This window comes from Stegostoma tigrinum, chromosome 23, assembly GCF_030684315.1.
Source record: "Stegostoma tigrinum isolate sSteTig4 chromosome 23, sSteTig4.hap1, whole genome shotgun sequence".
In the NCBI taxonomy this organism is placed as follows: Eukaryota; Metazoa; Chordata; class Chondrichthyes; order Orectolobiformes; family Stegostomatidae; genus Stegostoma; species Stegostoma tigrinum.
Genome location: NC_081376.1, coordinates 40375770 through 40401551, shown reverse-complemented (window position 1 = coordinate 40401551; position 25782 = coordinate 40375770). Strand labels below are relative to the sequence as shown.

At 41.4% G+C, this 25782-nt stretch overlaps 1 protein-coding gene across 1 annotated transcript in view; it reads left to right on the top strand.

Annotated features, from left to right (window-relative positions):
- The window catches only part of cacna1ha (calcium channel, voltage-dependent, T type, alpha 1H subunit a), a 286474-nt gene that overhangs the window by 119389 nt on the left and 141303 nt on the right, over positions 1 to 25782 (top strand). The window contains exon 8 of the mRNA XM_059654094.1: positions 2508 to 2896. Within this exon, the coding sequence (XP_059510077.1) occupies positions 2508 to 2896 (389 nt within the window). The remainder of the gene's footprint in view (positions 1 to 2507; positions 2897 to 25782) is intronic.

The window sequence follows — 25782 nt, the reverse complement described above, 5'->3', positions numbered from 1 at the left end:
AAAGTGCTGCATCAATTTTAAAAAGGTTGATCATGGCCTAGATTTGTCACTGTTTTAAATTGAGGCTGCGCTCAAGTTGTAAGATCTTCCCATGAAACATCAGTTGGGCTGTCACTGTGAATTTAGGTTATTGACATTTCTTCTTCCACTGCCTATGATATGTTGCTGTTGGATTACCATCATAAGGTGTGAATGTTCTAAAATTAGACAGTTTTGGGGGAAAATTCCTTGATACAATGTCTATGAAATTTTAAACCTGCACATTTATGGATAGGTTTACAATCTTATCATGCATGCATGTAGATTAAATCTCCTTTTATCATCTTCTTCAAAACCTTCCTTGCAATGGCCCTAGACATAAATGCTGTCTTCCATTGAGAAAATGTTTTGTGTTGTACAGGCTACGCACACAGAAAGATACGCTCGGATAGTATGCCTATGCTTATCTGTTGTGAGCATGCTTCCTTTGGTCAATAAGCAGATGTCTACAGGCATTAATCATTAAGGTCTAGGAAAGCAAGAATCTGACATGATCCAAATTTTACCAAATTCCATTCTGCAGCTAGTAAATCTAAACTAGGCTGAAGAAATGAGAAATTTAACCATTTACTGAAAATTACAACTGAGAATTAGTTTCTCCACAACCAAAATTATGCTTTAATCCTTAGAAGGGCTAATGGCAACTTGTATCAACTAAAACAATGGGTTATGAGACCAAATGGCATCATTTACTGTTTTTGCCGAATGTAAGGTAGTCTTGTAAAGTAAAGGTGGTTAAGTTAGTTTTCTATTCGTATTTTTCATAGTTTAAAAAGTCCTGAAGTACTATGCAGGGATACAAGAATACCAAGAAAATATTTTATTCATGTTCGCCACTGTGGTTGTTATGTCTATCCACTTAGAAGGAGTGCTTAAATTTTCATCAATGTTGACTTCTCTTTAAGTGAACCCAGGGATAACAATAGATGTAGTTTGAATATAAAATTGCTGCCTTCATACTTTTAATTCCACAGGTTTATTAATTAATCAACTATTGTAAAGAACCTGAAGGAATTTTAACCATTGCAGTTTATTGGTTGGTTTGCAGAGTTGACTGGTTTTACGTGCAAACGTTTTGTCTCCCTTCCAGGTGACATCATCATTGCTATGTAGTCTCCATTGAAGCGCTGTTGTTCTGTCCTCTCTGAATTTATATGATCCGGTCTGTCATGTTAGGCAATCTTGTTTCTGGTTTTGTATCATGGTGGTATGTAGATGGGGTCGATTTTCAACATGTTTGTTAATTGCATCGGTGGTGTAAAACTAGGCCTCCAGGAATTCTTGTGTTTGTCTTAGCCTTGCTTGTCTTAGCACTATAACTTTGTCCCAGTTAAACTGATATCCTTCTATGTTGAGTGTATTGAAACAGGGAGAATTAGTTGTGCCATTTTACTGCGAGTTGGTGTTCATGTTTCCAGGTGACAACTTTTCTACCCGTCTGTCCTATGTAGTGTTACTCGCAGTTGCTGCATGGTATGTTATATATGCTGTTTGCCCTGCTCATTGTGGGTATGGTGTATTTGGTCTTTGAGAGTAACCAGCAAAGTGTGGCTTTTGGTTTGGGTGCTATCCTTATTTCAAGAGATCAGAGGAGTCTTGTAGTCAGTTCTGATGTGTTTCTAAGTTAGGGTAGGATGGCCAGTGTGTTGGGGTGTACATTGTCTTCTTGGTGTTGCTTGTCTGCCAGGCAATCGGCAGACGAAGCTGTCAGGATAACTGTTGTTTGCAAAGACTCTTTTTAGGTGTTTCTGTTTGTCCTTGCGCAGCTCTGGGGTGTTGCAATGAGTTACCGCTCATTTAAATTTAGTCTTCACACAGCTCTGCTGGGCTGGTCACTGTTGTAATTCTGGATTTGGTCTGTGTTTGTAGTCTTTCTGTATATGCTGGTAAGGAATTCCCTGTTGCTCGTTTGTTTCACCATTATGTCAGAGTGGGACAGAACACTAGCGCTTCAATGGAAGCTACATAGCACTGACGATGTCACCCAGAAGGGAGACAAAGCGTTTGCATGAAAACCAGCCAGTTTGGTCAGCCAACCAACAACTCCAACCATGGCCCGAGCCACAGACCTTCGTCAAAACATTAGATTGCAATTTCTGTGGATTTTGTTGCAGTATTTGATTAACTTTTTGCTTTTTAAGCTTTGACATATGAATAGAATCATAGCGACTGTCAATCATACTTGCTCAATTAGTAATCTGAATTGAATATGTCATTGCTCCATAGCACTAAATAAATGCAAATAGCCATGTAGTACACAAGACCTGTTATAGAAGTTTCAAATGTGTTCATTAAATAAATCCATATCTTGTGTCCAAACTGACAGTCTAAGGGAGTTGCAAGACTATCTTCAAAATGGTACGTTTCAGAAAATTAAGAAATATTCTTATTGAAATTTTAGGTAAGAGGTAGCTGCAAGTAGTGTATATTCTGCTGTATCTTAATATCTTTGGATATTTTTATCGAAGGAATCTTTCGAGCTGCAAGCAAGTTGTCAGGGCTCAATGTGTCATGTTCCACACCCAGTGCACAGGCTGGTGTTTTGACTTGTGAACTCCAGAACTGCCCTTATTGTGCTCATGCTTTGGAAAACCCAGACCTGGAGCTCAGTGATTCAGAAAGTTGTGACTCTGCCGATGGCGTGTACGAGTTTACGCAAGACATCGCACAAGGTGACCAGAGTGATCAGAGACACAAGAACAAAAAGAAATCAAAGGAAAAGAATAAATTATTCCTGCTATGGACATTATTCTCTGAAAGAATGAAAAGAATTGTGGGAAGTAAATACTTCAACCGTGGAATTATGATTGCCATTCTGATCAATACATTGAGCATGGGTATTGAATACCACGAACAGGTAAGTGTGAGTAATTAATATTTCTTTCTTTTTGTTGACTGGAATTTCCTGCAAAAGAAATGGTTTGCACCTAATATTTTCTGACCTGGCTATGGCTTTGTATTATATTGCTTGACAAACCACAAAAGCTATTGGACTGATACAGTGCATTTATTATTTGAGTAAATATGAATTACATTTAAGGGTTATTTGGCTGACTAAGGTCAGTTCTTAATGAAAATGGAGCATCAAGATAGGAAAGTAAGTAAAATTGTCATTTATTAACGTACAAATATTGCTGAAACTTTGTGAAGTGGCATTTACAGTGAGCTGCTGGAGCAAAGGTTTAAAATTACTGTCTATGTGAATGTCACCTGGAGTTATGCATTGACTTAAGGCTGGATGATTTAGAACAAGAGAAGAATTGGAATTTGGTGACACGAGTGTTGCTATCATAAACTTCCAACAGCCTAGTTAAGAACATAGAGAAAGTTTAGGAGTAGGCAGTCCTGCTTTACTGTCTGCCAATGTATTATTTCATTAATGATGATAAATGTTACGAAGGTGAGGAGGCTTATGATGAAAAGAATACATTTGGTCAATAATTCTTGCATCCTGCCATCATTAAATTTGACAGCAGACTATGAATGTATGGGAGTTTCAGTGAAATAAATTCCTAGTGTGTGATACTTTGTAATCTGTAACTTATTTAGGCTTTCGAATGATAATCAATCTTCATTACAAATTTAAGTTTTGTAAAGCAGTCCTTATAAGGACTTACTTTTATGGAGGTTAAGTGCTGATTTACAGAGTCACAGAGATGGACAGCATGGAAATAGACCCTTCGCTCATGCTGACCAGATATCCTAAATTAATGTATTCCAGTTTACTAGCATTTGGCTGATATCCCTCTAAACCCTTCCTTTTCATGTACCCATCCAGACACCTTTTAAATGTTATAATTGTACCAGCGTCCACCACCACCTCTGGCAGCTCATTCCATACACACAACACCCTCTACATGAAAAATATGCCCCGTGGGTCTCTTTTAAATCTTTTCCCTCTCACCTAAACCTATACCCTCTAGTTTCGGACTCACCTATCCTGGGATAAAGACCATGGCTATTCACCCTGTCCATGCCACTCATGATTTTTATAAACCTCTATAAGGCCACCTCTCAGCCTGTGATGCTCTAGATAAAATAGCCCCACCTTATTCTACCTCTTCCTGTCGCTCAAATCCTCCAACCCTGGCAACATCCTTGTAAATCCTTTTGAACACTGTCAAGTTTCACAACAGTTTTCCTGTAGCAGGGAGACCAGAATTGAACCCAGTACTCCAAAGTGGCCTAACCAATGCCCTATATAGCCGCAACATGACCTCGCAATTCCTATACACAATGTAGACAACTTCCATCCCTCCGCCTTCATCAATCTTTGTCATTTCTTCAAAAAATACTCAAGCAGGTTTGACACAAATGGTCAAGGGAATGCTAATGCTAACGAGAAATTGTTATACTGAATCCACAGTAGATAAAATCAGAGGATCCCTTGTGATGCTCAAATCCTAGAAGATGATAAGGGTTATGAGGAGTCCACCAGAATCAGGGAACATAGAAAATTTGGAGTTTGGACAATATGCCTTGGCATCGCTTTCCCTTCTGACATAATTTTCAAAATGTGCTTGAACATTACCACAACATTCAATTTAATCAACGATCAATAACTAAACTCCAGTGCTCATAAAGATTCAAGAAAGCTCGGAGGTGCAACATGGACAAGGGACTGTATAGTGGCTCAGTGGTTAGCACTACCGCCTCAAAGTGCCAGTGACCTGATTTCAATTCCAGCCTTGGGCGACTGTCTATGTGGAGTTTGCACATTCTCATTTCCTCAGGGTACTCCGATTTTTATTATCACAGTCCAAAGATGAGCAGGTTAGTTGGATCAGCTATGCTAATGGGGTTAAGAAGATAGAGAAGCGGGTTGGATCTGGGTAGGATGCTCTTTGGAGGGCTGCTACAGATGATGGATCGAATGGCCTCTTTCTGCACTGTAGGAATCCATGATTGATTATCATTCCACTGCTCAATTGAAACTGGACTTGGTATCCATGACCTCACCCAAGTCTTGGCCAGCATCATATGATAATGTGGAGCAAAAATAATAAACACACACTTTAAATTGTGTGGCTAATTTTTACATTGAAAAGAAGCTGTTTTGTGTTTCAGAGAGACTTGATGGATAACATTGGAGAAGGCTTCAGAAACAAAGTAGAGAAGAATTTGCTGGATTAAATGATCTGTAGTGTAGAACAGGAGTTAAAAATGAACAGCAGCATTTATGAGATTTGTGGCAGAATTGGATGACAAGTCCAGTGCAACCTACATCAATATCAGGACATTTTGCACCTTTTTTTTAATGATTTTGACAAGTGACACAATAAGCCTCTTACTAGGCAGCAGCATGTTGCCAATCAAGGGAAATTATTTTTTTGTTAAACACCTTGTTGGCAGCCCACTTACCTCATTAACATACAGTTTTCTACACTAAATGTGCCGAACAAGTTGGATGTTGAAACTTCTCAATGTAGAAATCAGAGTGGATACCTGCTGACTTTAGCTCATCACTGCTCCAAAGGAACAAAAACAAAGTTGCTGGGAAAGCTCAGCAGGTCTGGCAGCATCTGTGGAGGAGAAAACAGAGTTAACGTTTTGGGTCTGGTGACCCTTCCTCGGAACATTCTCCAGTTCTGAGGAAGGGTCACGGGATCCGAAATGTTAACTCTGTTTTCTCCTCCACAGATGCTGCCAGATCTGCTGAGCTTTTCCAGCAACTTTGTTTTTGTTCCTGATTTACAGCATCCGCAGTTCTTTTGGTTTTATTGCCCCAAAGAACCTCCATGCAGGGCACTAAGCATCAAAATCTCAGGCCCCACTCTGTGGGCACCACTCATAAGTATCCCACAACCACAGACTAACGTCTGATATGTGCCAGCCTCTGAGAACCATCGTGACACATTTCCAACCCTCTTACAAGATGATTCTGCACTTCAGTGCTGCATCTTGTTCTGCACTGGCAGCTACCATTGTGATACTGCGGCAAGGAGGTTTTCCCCAAGGGACATGCATCAAGCTCATGTTTTGGACCAGGCTGCATCTCTGCACTCTTTGCTCACTGTCATAGTACTCACTCAGTCTGAGTTTACCTGGATGCTGAATGCATCCCTGCCTTGCATTGTCTTTGTGTACATTTCTCTCTCAGCTTGAGCTATCAGGCTTATATTACTTCCGTCTTGCTATACCATTTAGTGTAGATGCAAAGCCAAGAAGATTGTCATAGTTGTCAGCAAGCTTCAGCCAAATTAAGGGCATAGCCTTTACTCAGGGGGCCCTGGCAAAGTTAGCTAGGGGCAGCCTCCAATACCATTCCATGACTTTGGACATGGTCAATCAGCCATTCATGGTGGTTATTGTCAGATGCTGCCGAAAGAATGAGGAGCCAAATCCCAGGCTGTCCACCACCTATCGTAATTCTTTTTGCCATGTTGGGGGCTGTTTTCCTCCTAGAATGCAAGAGATGCAGGTATTTAGGGAGATGAAAATGGGTGGCACAGCTGTTACTTTTGGTGCAGGTGGACAGCTGCCCCAAGCAAGTGAATAAGCAGTGCAAATGGCAGGCTTAGTGCTATTGGGGATTGGAATGGATTATGGTGAATGAGGGAAGATGCCGAAGGCAATAGTGAAGGTGGTAGAGCATTTGCCTTGTTCGAAGATGGGTATAGTATTGGAGAAAGCGTGTATGTGAAGCGGCAGAGGGAAAATGGTGGCACTTACACTGGCAATGTGGAAAAAGTTATTGATCTCCTTCTTCCACAGCTATGCGTTCTTTCAGATATCTGAGACTTCTCTAACCTTCGTGGCAAACAGGAGCTAGACCAGCATGGTCTGGTGTTGTCACCTCTGCTCTTGGTCCTGAGGAAGAGAAAGTCCCCGTTCTGCAATATCCCTCCAGCAGGTGGACCTCCATGTTCCTGCCTACAAAGCAGGATGCTGACTTACTCCATCTGTCATGACCAGGGCAAATAACAGGAACATTGCAAAGCAGCACCAGACTGAGAGTGTTTGACTGGGTGCGTAACTGGCTTTCAAAATGGCATAGGTGCAAGAGATGTCGGTTAATTCTGGTGTATCCTGGCAGTGGTGATTTCTGGGAACAGTGTGTTGTAGGATGGGGCTGGAATCGGATGTCAGAGTGCCACAGGGTGGAATAGTAGTTAATGAGGCGAGTTTGTTAAGATACAGCAAGAAAACGCTCCAGGCCTTGTGGCAAAAAAAAACCCTCCTGAAAACTCAACGTGACTTGTACTTAGCAAAAAATAAGTAAGATTCAACCCAAAATCTCTAAATGAATCATACAACAAAGCAAATTGTACTTGCTGTCTGCATAAAATGTTCTTCATCACAGACACTAATTCATATTCTGACATTCAGCAATAAGCTTTGCCCACACTTCTAGGATCCACATCCATTATTAGTACATTAGCGTTTGTTAGTCACAATTTCATCTGAGATAACCCTTTATGTTTGACATTTGAAATGGTTCTTTTAGTGTTTAATTGATTAATTGTGCTATTAAGAGAATATTTTATGATAATTAAATTTTATGGTAATCATATTATGATTGAACACGTTGCATTAATATGTTTTGCAGTTTTTCATAATAATTTTAATACGTTGACCAGAATTCTACCAACCCTTGGGAACAGACTGGCAATTCTAAGTGCTGGCAAAATGGTGTTGAAAGATATCAATGAGTTGCTCTCATCACGGAGCAGGTAGGAGATAGACAGATTGGCCACTTGCCGAGAATCTAGTAGGCTGCCTCACACTTCACGGCCAGGAGCTGGGTGGTGGGCATGGAGGGAACTGCAACATTAGGAGACGTTGAGTGAAACCTAGAAGTAGCTCCCTTGTATGTTCTGGGCATGTCTATTCCTTTTTGATTGTTCCACGGCCGTGGGGAAGCCATACTGCCACCTAGGTAAGAGATGCTTAATGATTTCCCACATCCTCACACTCCGATTACAAGACTGTCAAGCTGTCTCCGACATTCCCTAATCCAGTTAAACAATACTTGAGGGTGGCAGGCCATTATGGTTCCCCAACCATGCAGCTGCAGCCGGAGCATAGAATCATAGAGTCAGACGGCATGAAAACCGACACTTTGGCCCAACAACTCCACGCTGACAATATTTCCAAAATAAACTAATCCCACTTGCCTGCATTTGCCTTTCCTATTCATGTACATATCCAAATGTCTTTTGAATGTTGTAACTGCATGTGCGTTCACCACTTCCTGTGCCTGCTCATTCCACATACAAACCATTCTCTCAAAAAAAAGTTGCCTCTTCATATCCTTTTTAAATCTTCTTCCTCTCACCTTAAAGATGTGACCACTAATTTTGAACTCCCCCACCATAGGGAGAAGACCCTTGCTATTCACCTTATCTAAGCCTGTAATGATTTTATAAATCTTTGTAAGCTCACCCTTCAACTTCCCATGCTCCAGTGAAAAAAGTCCCAGCCTATCTTCATAACTCAAACTCTCCATTCCCAGCAACGTCCTAGTAAATCTCTTCTCAACTCTTTTCAATCTAATAATATCCCACTCATAGCAGAGTGACCAGAACTGTACACAGTACATGAGAAGAGGCCTTACCAATATCCTGTACAACCTCAACATGATGTCCCAAATCCTATTCTCAAAGGTCTGAGAAACAAAGGCAAGCATACTAAATGTCTTCTTAACCACCATGTCTACATTTGACACAAATTTCAACAAATTACGCACATGAACCGTTAGGTCAATGAACCCAATGAAGACAGTCCGCCGATTTCTCAGCAACAAACCCAAACAAACAGACAAAACGTGCCCAGAAACCATAACCACATCAAAGACATTTCGGAAATGACTGCCAGACTACTCAAACCTCTTGGCATCAGGGTAGCCCACAAACCCACCAACACACTAAAACAGCAGCTAATGAACTTAAAAGACCCTATACAGACAACAAGCAAACCGAACGTCATCTACAAAATACCTTTCAAGAACTGTGACAAACACTACATTGGACAAACAGGCAGAAAGCTAGCCACCAGGATACATGAACATCAACTAGCCACAAAAAGACATGACCCACTATCACTAGTATCCTTACATACAGATGAGGAAGGACACCACTTTGATTGGGACAGCACATCCACCCTAGGACAAGCCAAACAGAGAAACGCACGAGAATTCCCACAAGCATGGCATTCCAACCGGAACTCCATCAACAAACACATTGATTTGGAGCCAATCTACCATCCTCTGAGAAAAAGAACAGGAAATGACATCACCAACACAGGAAATGACATCACCAACCCCAGGAACCCTAAACAGATAAATAGAAAGCGGGACATAACACCAGTGCTTCATTGAAGGCTCACTTACCTAGAATGGTGACGAAACGTCTGAAAACTAACCTTCCAGCTCAGCGAGCAAACTTACATCCAGACCCTTAGGCGTCTCTGTTCTACAACACACCCAAGGCCGTACCATTATATGTATACATCTTGCCCTTGTTTGTTTTACCAAATGTGACACCTCACATTTGTCAAAATTTAACTCCATCTGCCATTCTTCAGCCCATTGACCCAACTGATCAAGATCTCTTTATAGCTTACATAACCTTCTTCACTGTCCACCAAACCAACAATTTTGGTGTCATCCACAAACCTACTAACGATGCCTCTGAAATTCTCATCCAAATCATTTGTATAAATGACAGAATAAAAGTGGTCCCAGTACCAATCCCAGTGGAACACCACTGGTCACAGGTCTCCAGTTCGAAAAAAGCAACCTCCACCACTACTTACACTCTAACCGGAACATAATGCCTCTGAGCTCTCATTTTCACACTTTTGAAAGTTTCCCACTTGTTAGTTTTCCCTTTACGTGTGAACAGTCTACTCCAATCAACACATAAATACCATTTAAATTTTGCCTTACTCCAGTTAAGTACATTAACTTTTATGGAAGGCCTATCCTTTTCCATTGCTATTTTAAAACTAATAGTATTATGAGCACTACTCCCAAAGTTTTCCCCTACTAAAATTTTAGTCACTTTTTTGAAGAAGTAACAAAGAGAATTGATAAGGGCAGAGCAGTGGACATAATCTATATGGACTTCAGTAAGGCGTTCGACAAGATTCTTCATGGGAGATTGGTTAGTCTGGTTAGATCACATGGAATACAGGGAGAACTAGTCATTTGGATACAGAGACTGGAGGCTTGTGACCAGCGATGTGCTACAAGGATCGGTGCTAGCTCCACTAAATTTTGTCACTTACGTAAATGACTTGAATGTGAACATAGGAATTATGGTTAGTGAGTTTGTAGATGACAACAAAATTGGAGGTGTAGTGGACAGCGAAGAAGTACAACGGACCTTGATCAGATGAGCCAATGAGGTGAGGAGTGGCAGATGGAGTTTAATTTAGATAAATGTGAGGTGCTGCATTTTGGAAACACAATTCAGGACAGGACTTCTACGCTTAATGTTAAGGTCTGGGGTGTGTTGCCTAACAAAGAGATCTTAGAGTGCAAGTTCATAGTTCCTTGATAGTGAAGAAGGCGTTTGGTATGCTTGCTTTTATTGGTCAGTGTATTGAATGTAGGAGTTGGGAGGTCATGTTGCAGCTGTACAGAACATTGGTTAGGCCACTTTAGGAATACTGCATTCAATTCTGGTCTCCCTGCTATAAGAAAGATGTGTTAAACTTGAAAGGATGCAGACAAAATTTACAACGATGTTGCTTGGGTTTGAGGGTTTGAGCTATAGGGAGAGGCTGAATAGGCTGGGGCTATTTTCCCTGGGGCGTCGGAGGATAAGGGGTATACTTATAGGGGTTTATAAAATCACGAGAGGCATGGATAGGGTAAATAGCCAAGGTCTTGCCCCCAGAGTGGGGATGTCCAAAACAAGTGGGCATAGATTTAAGGTGAGAGGGGAAAGATTTAAAAGGGACCTGTGGGGCAACATTTTCATGCAGTGGATGGTGCATGTACAGAACAAGCTGCCAGAGGAAGTGGTGGAAGCTGGTACAGTTACAACATTTAAAGTCATCTGGATGGGTATATCAATAGGAAGGGTTTAGAGGGATATGGGCTAAATGCTGGCAAATGGCCCTTGATTAGTTTAGGATATCTTGTCCACATGGATGATTTGGACCGAAGGGCCTGTTTCCATGCTGTACTACTCTATGACTTGCTCTGCCTTATTTCTCAAGGGAAGGTCATGTTTTGCTCCTTCTCAAATAGGTACATTTTGCATATTGATAAAGAAAATCACTTTGACACATTTAACAAATTCCTCACTAGCCAAGTCTTTAACACTCTGGCAGTCGCAGTCAATGTTCAGAAAATTAAAATCCCCTACGATTACAGCCCTATTATTCTTACATGTATCTGCAATCTTTTGACATATTTGCTCCTCAATGTCCCTCTGATTATTTGAGGGCCCACTATACAATCCCATCAAGGCATCCTTTTTTCTAAATACTGTCCATATAGCTTAACCGAATCCTTCAAAAATATCCTTTCTAAGTACAGTAGTAATGTTTTCCTTAATCAATACTGCCACATTTCCTTCTCTTTTGCCACCCTTTTGATCCTTCCTTTAACATTTAAAATCCAGAACATTGAACTGCCAGTCCAGTTCTTCCCTCAGCCAAGTTTCTATAAAGGCTATGACATCCCTGTCCCTTGTTCCCCTAGTTCATCTGCCTTACCTGTAATACACCTTGCATTGAAATAAATGCAGTTTAATTCTTCAGAGTTAACTCATTTTCTGATTTGCTCTTATCTGTCTTTGCTAATTAACTTGCACTTTTCTGGCAAATTTTGAGAAGATTTGTAGCTCAGGTTGAGGTTCTGGATGTGAGTTTGCTCGCTGAGCTGGAAGGTTAGTTTTCAGACGTTTCATCACCATTCTAGGTAACATCATCAGTGAGCCTTCAATGAAGCGCTGGTGTTATGTCCCGCTTTCTATTTATCTGTTTAGGCTTCCTTGGGTTGGTGATGTCATTTCCTGTGTTGGTGATGTCATTTCCTGTTCTTTTTCTCAGAGGATGGTAGATTGGCTCCAAATCAATGTGTTTGCTGATGGAGTTCCGGTTGGAATGCCATGCTTGTGGGAATTCTCGTACGTTTCTCTGTTTGGCTTGTCCTAGGGTGGATGTGTTGTCCCAATCAGTGGTGTCCTTCCTCATCTGTATGTAAGGATACTAGTGATAATGGGTCATGTCTTTTTGTGGCTAGTTGATGTTCATGTATCCTGGTGGCTAGCTTTCTGCCTGTTTGTCCAATGTAGTGTTTGTCACAGTTCTTGCAAGGTATTTTGTAGATGACGTTCGTTTTGCTTTAACATACATCCATGATGTTACCTAGAATGGTGACGAAACGTCTGAAAACTAACCTTGCACTTTTCTGATTCAGAACTGTGCTCATCTGCCTTTCTTTTCTCTGCTGCTTAGGAAATTTCACCCCTCAACCCACGCTAGTTTAAAGGCATCCGAAATGGAACTACCAAATCTCCCCACCAGGGTATTGGTCCTTTTACAGTTCAGGTGAAAGCCATCCCTTCTCAACAGGTTGCCTCTGCCCCAGAAGAGATTCAAATGATCCAAAAATCTGAATCCTTGCAAATTGCATAATTTCTTCAGCCATTGATTTACCTGCCCTTTTTTGTAAGGCCACCACTGCTGGTAGAGTTGTTGGCCATCTGATTCAGTTAGCATCACCTGGTGACAGACTGCTTAATTTGTCAGTGCCAGGACTATATCTTCCTAGATTCCACCACTGGCTGAAAGGGATCACTTTTTGCTGTCAGCCCTGGCAGCGAAATCGCAGCAGTCCTAGTAAGATTTTGTCCTTTATCTTTTGCATTTTGTAGTTAAACAGGGAAAAGTACCAGTCCCCCTTTCATTATTCAATGTATTCATCGTGCTTCATTCAATTATCTTTTGACTTGATGAAGAGGTATTCAGTTTTCATGATAGAAATAAGCCATATGAAAAAGGAGAAGCACTGGGAACCTGTCCTCACCAACTGGAATATTATTGAAAAAAGGGTAGAGAATAGTTCCTTGTTGCACCCTCCAAAGGAATTCCCTGCCCAATCAGTCAACTTGTATACAAATCAGAATCCCTTTTTCAGAATGATACGGGATATTATTGTGCTTGAAATTTGGTGTTCTCGCATGTCCTGATGAGTACAGACAAAAAGCCTCCTTTTGTCAGCAATATTCAAATTCAGTACAATAGCTCTCCAAGATAGAATACCTTATTCGTAGATTTGCATTCATTAAGTTCCAAGTAAATTTTCAGCTTTTCAGTTTAGTTTGGCAGTTATTGGTTGAAAGAAGCAAGTCGTATAAAATCATCTATTAGGTTAATGCTATTTAGAAGGGCATTGTTGGGATGAAGGGTCAAGGCCCGAAACGTCAGCTTTCCTGCTCCTAAGATGCTGCTTGGCCTGCTCTGTTCATCCAGCTCTACACCTTGTTATCTTGGATTCTTCAGCATCTGCAGCTCCTATTATCTCAGTGTTGGAATTGTTTGGCCGAATGACCTGTTTCTACACTGTCAAGATTCTATGACTCTAAGAAATTAGCATAACCACAAAGATGTGCTTGGAATAAAGGTAACATCTTTTGGTTGTTTGTTGCTGCTTGTCTGACTTCATGGATCTAGGAAACTTGGACTATGAGGGCCATTAATACTTTATCTTTACATACTTACTAAAGCACTTTTTAACGAGCTAAAAGAAAACCATTGGTTTATTTAGTGGCTGAACTATCCATGTAGTACGCAAATCCATTGGGCAATTATCACTTTTGTATTTGTGTAATTCTAGAAGCTCGTGAGATGCAAGTTGAATCAAGAGTTGAAATTGGCCTGTCACAAAGGTATCACTGCAGTTGTTATGGGAGATTTCAACATGCGGGTAGACTGGGAGAATCAGGATGGTACTGGACCCTAAGAAAGGGAGTTTGTGGAGTGCCTCTGAGATGGATTCTTAGAACAGCTTGTACTGGAGCCTACCAGGGAGGAGGCAATTCTGGATCTGGTGTTGTGCAATGAACCGGATTTGATCAGGACCTCAAAGTAAAGGAGCCATTAGGAGGTAGTGACCATAATATGATAAGTTTTAATATGCAGTTTGAGAGGGAGAAGGACCTAGGGTAATGGACGAACTGAAGGGTATTTATATTAGGCAGGAAATGGTGTTGGATAGACTGTTAGGTCTGAAGGCTGATAAGTCCCCAGGACCTGATGGTCTGCATCCCAGGGTACTTAAGGAGGTGGCTCTAGAAATTGTGGACGCGTTGGTAATTATTTCGCAATGTTCTATAGATTCAGGATCAGTTCCTGCGGATTGGAGGGTAGTAAATATTGTCCCACTTTTCAAGAAAGGAGGGAGAGAGAAAACAGGAAATTATAGATCAGTTAGCCTGACGTCAGTGGTGGGAAAGATGCTGGAGTCAAGTATAAAAGATGAAATTACAACTCAGTTGGATAGCAGTAACAGAATAGGTCAGAGTCAGCATGGATTTACGAAGGGGAAATCGTGCTTGACTATTCTTCTGGAATTTTTTGAGGATGTATCTATGAAGATGGGTAAGAGAGAACCAGTGGATGTAGTGTACCTGGACTTTCAGAAAGCCTGTGATAAAGTCCTGCATAGGAGATTGGTGAACAAAATTAGGGCACATGGTATTGGGGGCAAAATACTGGCTTGGATTGAAAATTGGCTGGCTGACAGGAAGCAAAGAGTAGTGATAAACGGGTCCCTTTCGGAATGGCAGGCAGTGATCAGTGGGGTACCACAAGGTTCGGTGCTGGGACCGCAGCTGTTTACGATATATATTAATGATATAGACGAAGGCATTAAAAGTAATATTAGCAAATTTGCTGATGACACAAAGTTGGGTGGCAGTGTGAAATGTGAGGAGGATGGAGGATGTTATGAGAATACAGGGTGACTTGGACGGGCTAGGTGAGTGGACGGATGCATGGCAGATGCAGTTTAATGTGGATAAATGTGCGGTTATACACTTTGGTGGAAAGAACAGGAAGGCTGATTACTGTCTAAATGGAGTCAAGTTAGGTAAAGGGGAAGCACGAGATCTAGGTGTTCTTGTACATCAGTCAATGAAAGCAAACATGCAGGTACAGCAGGCAGTGAAGAAAGCTAATGGCATGCTGGCCTTCATAACAAGACGAATTGAGTATAGGAGCAAAGAGGTCCTTCTGCAGCTGTACAGGGCCCTGGTGAGACTGCACCTGGAGTATTGTGTGCAGTTTTGGTCACCAAATTTGAGGAAGGACTTTCTTGCTATTGAGGGAGTGCAGCGTAGGTTCACGAGGTCAATTCCCGGAATGGCAGGACTATCATATGTTGAAAGATTGGAGCGACTGGGCTTGTATACACTTGTGTTTAGAAGGATGAGAGCGGATCTGATTGAGACGTATAAGATTATTAAGGGATTGGACATTCTGGAGGTAGGAAGCATGTTTCCGCTGATGGGTGAGTCCAGATCCAGAGGACACAGTTTTAAAAAAAGGGGTGGGCCATTTAGAACAGAGTTGAGGAAAAACGTCTTCACCCAGAGAGTGGTGGATATATGGAATGCTCTGCCCCAGAAGGCAGTGGAGGCCAACTCTCTGGATACTTTCAAGAAAGAGATAGAGAGAGCTCTTAAAGATAGTGGAATCAAGGGTTATAGGGATAAGGCAGGAACAGGAAACTGATTGTGGATGATCAGCCATGATCATAATGAATGGTGGTGCTGGCTGGAAGGGCCGAATGGCCTACTCCAGCACCTATTGTCTATTTTCTATTGTTTTTTATGTTTGGATTTCTGTAAAAGCTCAGTGCATCATTTCCTGCGTCTTAAAGTTAAATCAGTGCATCAATGTAATTATCCATATTCATCTGTTTATAAGCCCTGGCTCCAGAGATTTCTTAATACAAGCAATGCTGCTGCCTCCAGCACCACGAATTTCTTAAACTTGTCTGTACTTAGTGTACTCTACATGATATTTTCAGAAGCATTTTTGTGTTTTTGAACATGTCCTATCCTTGGAAAGCTTTGAAAAATGTTTGGCAGTTGAGAAGTTGGGGTTGAGCTCTTCCAGAATTTGAATCTTGAGTGGACATCAATTAGTGCATCAGTGATAATGGGAACTGCAGATGCTGGAGAATCCAAGATAACAAAGTGTGGAGCTGGATGAACACAGCAGGCCAAGCAGCATCTCAGGAGCACAAAAGCTTTTGTGCTCCTGAGATGCTGCTTGGTCTGCTGTGTTCATCCAGCTCCACACTTTGTTATCCTTTAGTGCATGTTCAGTCGCCTTGAGTCAAAGCACATGATTGAGCTGCACCAATCAGTGTGATTCTTAGCTTTCCGGATATTGCTGGTTTGTGTTGGGGAATCTGGTTCAAATTGAGCCTTCCTTGAATGTAAATGCTGTACTTACAAGTAGGATTGATACTAGGCTAGGCATCAACTTTCAGATGTAACACTGCCTTGACTTTAAAGTTGCCACTAGCATAAGATCCCTCTGGACAAAAATTAATTAAATGAAGGATTGTCTTGATTTTATAGTCTAGAAACTTTGGTGTTGGAACTGAGATTTATCAGATTTTGATTATGATAAGCTGTAGATCTGTGCACACTGGTAAACCAATAATAAATGATCCACTGTTATCAACAGTTTAAAAATTTCAGTTATCTATCCCAAAGTTCCATATTGGCATTTAAGACAGCTTGTGAAAATATATCGGATGTCACACCCATTGTAAGCAATCATCTTATCTCATCTAGACTGCACCATGCTTGCTAATTTCTTGAGTACATCTCATGTAAGATGTATAAAGAGATGACACTTGTGGTTGCATCAGTATAAAGTTGGCATTTAATGGATGTTGTCCATTTCTTTTGAGATACATTGCTTGAATTTAAATGCTGTTATTGCGATTGCAAATGCACAATACTGCAACAGCCCAAACAAAATAACAAATGCCATTTTCTATGATGGTAGTGCACTATTCTCCTTGTCCTCCTCAGTCTGTCTGCAGCCATTGAAGGGGTCAGCCACACGTCCTCCATGACTCAGTAGGATTGTCTTACTCGGCTTATTTCTTATATGTCTATTGTCAGGAAAGCACTTTCTTTCTCACCCTTACAGCATCACCACTGGAATCCTCAAAACACCTTTTCTCAGCCTACTTGTCTTCTGCATGACATGCTACCCATAAGCAATATCACCATAGCCAAGGAAGTCACCTGTTGATTACTATAATGGAAACATAGGATCAGTTTCCTAGACTTTGCTGACAGTGCCTAGGTCCATGTCTCCATCTGTCTTGACTGCTTATGTTCTGGGAGATTGTCCAAAATACACCCTGAGGTGACCTACAGTTTCAATTAAACTTTTTGAATACTGAAGCCATCATCTTCAGCCCCGCTACAAACTCCATATCCTTGCCACTGATTTTATTTCCTTAATTGGCCATTATTTCCTCTGTACTGTTTGCAACCTTGAGGGGGAGAAAATGCTGGTGGGAAAATATTTGACTGCGCAACGCTACTTCTGGTCTTAATATTTTCAATGGTGAAGAGCGTGCAGGTTACGATCAGTGGCATTATCTGCCATGGTCATTTGCAGCGACCCCGTAGCACTTTCTGAATAAATCTCCCCCCCTTTAGAATCTCTTTTGACTCGAAGCAGGACTTCCAAACTAAAAATGTTTGCCATGACAAAAAACTATTTTCGACTCCTCGACATCATTCTCTTTGGTCTGTTTACTACAGAAATCATCCATGTCCTTGTCATTACAAGACTTGGTTGGTGCAGTCACTAGCTTCCCATTAACTGCCCTCTGTCAATTTCATCTCATGCAAACTTTGCATTTCGTATTCTAATCTACATCAAGCCTCACTTAGATGTGACCTTTGTAATACATAAAGTCTACCATTGTCATAATTATGTTTAATTCACTTTAAAGCCTAGCCTTTCCCTTTAAATTAAACATCCTTCATCTGCAACTTTCACCTCACCAAACTCTTCAGACCTCCAACTCTGACACTTATACAGTCCCCTCCCTTTATCACACTACTGTCACTTATGCTTTCAGCAACCTAGGACCTCATTCTGGAATTTCCTTCCTAAACTTCGTATCTTACTTTTCCTTTAAGAACCTCCTTCAAACCCAACTCTCTGTTCAAGCTTTTGGTAAAATAAAATACTAATATTTGGACAAAAGCAGAAATTGCTGAAGAAACTCAGCAAATCTAACAGCATCTGAGGAGAGCATCTGTTTTGAGTCAAGGGACTCCTCTTACGATCAAAGGACTGGCCTTAGGTATCCACGTAGGCCCCAGTATGCCTGTCTCTTTGTGTGGTATGTAGAAGATTTGTTGTTCTAATCCTACTCAGGTTCCTCCCCACAGCTCTTTTCGCTAGCAAATTAGCAACTTCATTGGTGCTGTTTCCCCCTATCATTTGGCATTGAAAAAAGTTATCAATTTTGTTTCCAATTTCCACACCGCACTTATCTTCACCTAGTCCATCTCTCACTTCTCCCATCCCTTCCTTGACGTTTCTTTTTCCATTTCTGGGAATAGGCTGGCCATTAATATCCATTACAAACCGACTGAATTGTACAGTTACCTGATCTTTATATTCTCATCCCCTGCTTTTTGTAAGGACTCTATTCCATTTCTCTCAGTTTCTCTGTCTCTGTCACATTTGTTCTGAAGATACCACAGTCTGCAGAGGGCCTCAGAAATAACCATGTTTTTTCTTAGCTGAGGATTCCTCGCTACCATGGTTGACAGGGCCCTTAGCCCTGTCTGATTCATTTCCCTCACTCAGCTCTAAGCCCTTCTCTTCACTTCAACAATAATGGGGTCCCCTGATCCCCACATCCCACCAGACACATATTTTCCTTCTCTTCCTGGTCTGAATTCCACAGGGACTGCTCCTCCTTCACAGACACCATTTCACCACAACCACAAGGCACCTTCCCATGCAGTCATAGAAGGAGTAACACTTGCCTGTTTACTTGCTCCCTCCTCACAAGCTAAGGTCCCAGATACACCTCCCAGGTGAAGCAGCATTTTTGTTGCTCTCAAAATGGTCTCCTCAACAATGAGATGAAACACAGACTGGGAGCCCACTTTGAAATCAACTACATTCTGTCTGTGAAACTGACCCTGTGCTTCTAGTTGCCTGCCACTTCAACATACCACAGTGAAGCCTGGCAATTTTTCTGTCTCAGGTTTGCAGCAGTGCTGCACTGAAGCTTAGCACAAACTGGAGGAAAAGCATTTCATCGTGTGCTTGGGGACCTTGCGGCTCTCCAGACACCTCAACATCGATTTCAGTACTTTTAGAACCTGAACACCTTCCACCCACCCCCTTATCTAGGTGCTGTCATGACATGGAATGCTTTCAGCACTGTCAAACCATTTTCACCTATTCATATCCCCATTATCATCTATTTAGCTTTTCTTCTTCCCTGGCTTACTATCAACAGACTCTCCATCTGCCTACCCTTTTATTTCTCTGTCTCTGGGCTCTAATTCCACCTATTCACTCACCCCTCTTTCTCCTCACCATTCCCCCACCCTGTCCCATGCCCTGTCATCAGCATAAATACCACCTATCCCTAGCTGTTATCAGTTCCCTAGCTAGATCCTGGACTCTCAACCTTAATTATGTTTTCCCTCCACATTTGGGGGCCAGACCTGCGGGGTTTCTCAAGCAAAATTCTGTTTTTGTTTCAGAATACTGGCATCTACAGCTTTTTGGCTTATTTTATAACTTTTTCTTGATCTTAGGATCAATTCTTATCTCTGTAAATTTTGTAAGGGATCATGCATCAAAAGTGACAATTGTGTGCAAGTTATTGTTGCTAAAAGAAGGTGCGAGGAAAAGTTAAATCAGATTGAAGTAAGTAAAACTACAAAGAAATAAAAAGGAGAAGTTTGGAGCATAAGTAATACTAGAAAAATACACAAAAGCAATTATTTTGCTTGACAGAATATTAATTTATGATTCTTCAAAACCTTTTAGAATTAAACAATTGTCATATGTGTAGTACATTCATTTTCTGCAACATGTGAAAATGACATTTGTTAAAAATTCCTTTCAGGCCCTGCCAAGCAATGCAAGCTGAGAGAATCTGGGCACTCAGCTCAAATGATGTATAAAATATTAAACAAGGGACTTTCATTCTTTCTAGATACTGCACTTCAAAAGAGCTTAGTATTTTTTTAAAAATCAGTCTAAATGATTTTTCTCTGAATTCAAGCTAGGTATTTAATTTTAATTCTGTGCTAGGAAATTATAGATACAAAAGTAAAAGTGGGAGGCTTCAAGTGAATTCTAAATGGGAATATATTTTTTCCCGTGGAGTAGTGAATATGTCAAACAGACTCCCAACAAAAGCTAAAAAGCTGTAAGCTGTGCAGTTCTACCACATCCAGTCATGAATGGTGGTGGAAAATTAAACAACTCACTGGAGGAGGAGGCTCCACAAATATTCACAGCCTCAATAATGGAAGAGCCCTGAATATCAGTGCAAAAGATAAGGCTGAAGCATTCGCAGCAAACTTCAGCCAGAAGTGCTGAGCAGATGATCCATCATTGCCTCCTCCAGTGGTCCCCAGCATTACAGATATCAGTCTTCACTCAGTTCAGTTCATTCCATGTGATATCAAGAAATGGTTGGGGACACTGGATACTGCAAAGGCTATGGGCCTTGACAACATCCGGCAATAGTACTGAAGACTTGTGCTCCAAAACTTGCTGCTCCCCTAGCCAACCTGGCCAAATTATTCTCGTCCAGTTACAACACTGGTATCTACCCAGTAATGTGGAAAATTGCCCAAGTATGGATAAATCCAACCTGGCCCCATCAGTCTACTCTCAATCATCAGTAAAGTGATGGAAGGTGTCATCAACAGTGCTATAAAGCAGCATCTGCTCAGCAATAACCTGCTCAGAGACACCCACTTTGAGTTCCACCAGGGTCACTCAGCTCCTGAGCCCATTACAGGCCTTGGTTCAAACATGGACAAAAGAGGTGAATTCGAGAGGTGAGGTGAGAGTGACAGCCCTTGATATCAAGGCTGCATTCAACCTACTATGGCATCAAGGAGCCCTGGCAAAACTGGAATCAAAGGACATTGGCCACAAACTCCCTGGTGATTGGAGTCATACCTGAAACATAGGAAGATGGTCATGGTTGTTGGTGGTCAATCATCTCAGCTCCGGGACATCTCTGCAGCAGTTCCTCAGGGTAGCGTCCTCAGCCCACCCATCTTCAGCTGCTTCATCAAAGACCTTACCTCCATCATGAGCTCAGAATTGGGGATGTTCGCTGATGAATGCACACAGTTCAACACCATTCATGACTCCTCAGATACTGAAGCAGTCCATGTTCAGATGCGACAAGATCTGGACAATATCCAGACTTGACAAGTGTTAAGTGACATTCGCGCCATACAAATGCCAGGCTATGACCATCATCAATAAGAGACAATTTAACCACCACCCTTTGAGATTCAACAGTGTTACCATCACTGAATCCCCCACTATTAGCATCCTGGGGCCTTATCATTAACCAGATATTCAACTGGACTCACCACATAAACACAGTGGCTACAAGGGCAGGCTAGAAGCTAGGATTACTGTGGTGAGTAACTCACCTCCTGACTCCTTAAAGCCTGTCCACCATCTGCAAGGCACAATTTGGGAGTGTGATGGAGTTCTCGCTTGCCTGGATCGGTGCAGCCATAAAAACACTCAAGAAGCTTGACACTATCCAAGACAAAGCAGCTCCCTTGATTGGCATTACATTCATGAGCATCCACTTCCTCCACCACTGATGCTCAGTAGCAGCAGTGTGTACTATCTACAAGATGCACTGCAGAAATTCACAAAATATCTTCAGGCAGCACCTTCCAAACCCATGACCACTTCCATCTGGAAGGACAAGGGCAGCAGACATAAGGGAACACCACTACCTCCAAGTTCCCCTCCAAGTCACTCACCATCCTGACTTGGAAATATATCGCCATTCCTTCACTGTTGCTGGGTTAGAATCCTGGAATTCCCTCCCTAATGGCATTGTGGATCAACCTACAGCAGGTGGACTACACTGGTTCAAGAAGGCAGCTCACAACACCTCCTCAAGGGCAACTAGGGATGGGCAATAAACGCTGGCCAGCCAGCTACACCCACATCCCACAAATGAATAGAAAAATAATATAAATTTCATCATTTCATTATTCCATCTCTTCTATTTGCCAAAGCAGGAAATAGAAAACACAAATAGCACCCATAGCTCACCTTGCTCGAAGATAAATTAAGACATAATTTAGGTATTATCAGTACCAAGTATTGCGAATATGTGTCAAAAGATGACTGCTGCAATTATACAACTCTCTTATTATCACATATATGAGAATGTCACAAGACACTCCCTCATTTGCTTAGTTTACATTTTCAAACTCTTAGTTAAACTCAAAAGCTCATTTTATTATAGATAATATCAAATTTTCTCTACCAAAATTGTTGCTGCATACCAGGTGGCCAATTGGCCCATTGTGTCCATATTGGGTCTCCGAATAAACAATGCAACAGGTACCACTCACCCACCTTCTCACAGTAACTCTGCACATTTTTCCTATGCAGATAGCAATCCAATTCCACTTTAAAATCTCTGATTGAAGCAGCCTCCATACCTTTGGGTGAAAAAGATTTTTTGTCAAGTCATCCTTGATTGTTTTACTGATTAAATCTGTGTCCTCTCATTCTGGAGCTTCTTGTGAATGAGAACAATTTTCTCTTTCTATTCACTCCAGACCACTCATGCGCATTGATGGTATACATAGATTGTAGGACATAGAACAGTACAGCACAGGAACTGGCCTTTGGTCTACCACAACTGTGCAGATCACATTGCTATTATAAACTAATCCCATCTGCCTTCATATGGTCCATATCCCTGTATTCTGTGCCTGTTCATGTGTTCGTTCAAATATCACTGAAATGTTTATATCATTTCTGCTTCTACAACCTCTCCTGGCAGTGTGTTCCAGGCACCTACCACCCTATGAGTGAAAAACTTGCCTTGCACATCTCCTTTAAACTTTTCCACTCTCTCACTTTAAACCTATGCCCCCTAATATTTGACATTTCCACTATTTCCACCCTGGGAAGAGACTATGACTATCCGCCCTGTTGATGTCTCTCATAGTTTTATACTCTTCTTTCATATCACCCCTCAGCATCTGCCACTCTAGCAAAAACAATCCAAATTTATATAATCTCTCCTTATTGCTATTACACTTCAATCTAGGCAACATCCTGGTGAATCGTATTTACACCCTCTCCAAAGCTTCCGTATCCTTCCTTTAGTTTGACAAACAGAACTGTACACAATATTCCAGGTGTTGCCTAACTAAAGTTTTGTTCAGCTGCAACATGGTTTATACTCAGTGCCCTGAATGATGAAGGCAAGCAAATTGTTTATCTTCTTTACCAACTTATCCATTCTGTTGCCACTTCCAAGGAGCTATGGACTTGGACCCTATGATCTCTCTGTATACCACTGCTTCTAAGAAACCTGCCATTTACTATATACTTTCCTCTTGCATTTTGACCTACCAAAATTGATCACTTCAGCCTTGTTTAGATTAAATCCCATCTGCCATTTCTCTGCCCAATTTTCCAACTGATCTATATCCTGCCGTATCCTTTGACAATCTTCCTCACAATTCACATATCCACCGATTATCATCTTGACCCCAAATTTACTAATCAGCCCACCTGCATTTTATTCCAAATCAATTGTATAAATTGCAAACAATAGAGGTCACAGACTGATCCTTATGGAACACTACTGGTCACAGGTCTGTAGTCAGAAAAACATCCCTCCATAACTACCCTCTGTCTTCTATGACCAAGCCAATTTTGTATCCAACTTACTAACTTGTCGTGAGTCCCATCTGGCCTAATCTTCTGGACTAGCCTACCATGAAGGACCTTGTCAAATGCTTTAGTAAAGCCCATGTAGACAGCATCCACTGGCCTACCCTCAACAAACATCTTCACTTCCTCAAAAGCTCAATCAATTTTATGAGACAAGACATCCCCCTCACAAAGCAGTACTGACTGTCCTTAATAAATCCATTCTTTTCCATCTATCAAATCTCCTGTTCTCTCTTCCAAGTAAAACCGTACCAACTTCTCAACTATATCTTAGTAATTGAAGCAATTCTTCCATGGAAAGATACTTGTGAATTTTTTTCTGCACTTTCTCCAATACCTTCACTTCTTTCCTAAGCTGCAGTACCCAGAACTAGATGCCATACTCCGACTGATGCAGAACAAGTGTCTTATACAAGTTCTACACAACTTCCTTGCTGTTGTACTCCATGTCCCTCTTAATAATGCATGGATACTATATGCTGTAAACTGTCTTGCCACCTTCAGTGACATATACACAGTTATGCCCATGGCCCTTTGCCACTTTAGAATTGTTTAGTTTATATTGTATTTTCTCATTTATGCGCTTCCTTTCAAAATGAATCTCTCCACGCATCTTTGTATCAATCCTTATTTGCTACTTGCCTATCAATTCTGCCAACTTGCCTGTGTCCTTTTCAAGTGTAACACTATGCTTCTCTCAGTTCACAAGTTTTCTAAGTTTCATATCATTCACAAATTTCTTTCAGGAAAATGATTGTTTTCTACCAACCACTCCCACTAAAAAGTTACCCAGCAGCTGATATATGCAAAGAAAGCCCACCCTGCTGCTACAAAGCACTGCTGGCAGGCTAAAGAAGATGAAAGTGGAGCTTCTGACCCTTAGTGAGAAGAAGTCCCGACCTCGAGAGAGCCAACCTGATTGGTCAGTAGCTGTGGCAGTCCCTACAGTGATAACACTTAGGAGTGGGAACTGCTGGGTCTGTAAGTATTCACAGGCAAAGAAGAAATTATGTTGGAGCCATGTAAGTTGGGTGTTCATGGATGGAGGGAGATTGTGCACCCGAGGGTGGAGTTTGGATTGTGTCAGTTTGGGAGAACAGGTGAGAGAGAACAAGAAAAAGTGAACAGATTTTTGGGAGGGGTCACCTAATGTTCCCAATATGCTCAAGTAATCCCACAAGGACATACCCTGCATTCCTTTCCAACTTTTGAGTAGTTTGCTTAAAAGGAAGTCATCGATGATTCCTGCCTGCCTGCCTGAGCCAGCTGTGTTATGGTGCAGGTACCGTATTATCCAGATAAACTACTTTGGTAGCAAGTTCAGATGAACCTTAATTATTTGCTTTAAAGGTGAACAGGTTACTGATTGAGTATCTTCCTACATGCCCTGTTAGAAGGCAGAGTTGCACAGGGGGCTTCATTGTTTAATACTTCTCCATTGAAAACATGGCAGTGTGAGAGAGGGGTGTATGAAGTCCATTTCCGGAAATCTTCTCACCATTGAAGGTACACTGACTGGTCTCTAGTTGCTGAGTTCAACTATACACATATTTTTGAACAGTTGTAACATTTAGAATTCTGTGGTCTTTTGCATCACCCTTGAGTGTCAGGAAAACAGAAATATTATAACAAGTGCTTCCACAATTTCCACTTCCCCCTCCCTCAATATCCATCTAGTCCTGGTGCCTTATTGTCTTTAAGTACACACAACCAATCAAAGACTATTCCCTATCAATTTTAAATCCTTCTATATATTAATTGCCTCCATCTTTTATCATGGTCTGGGTAGCATCG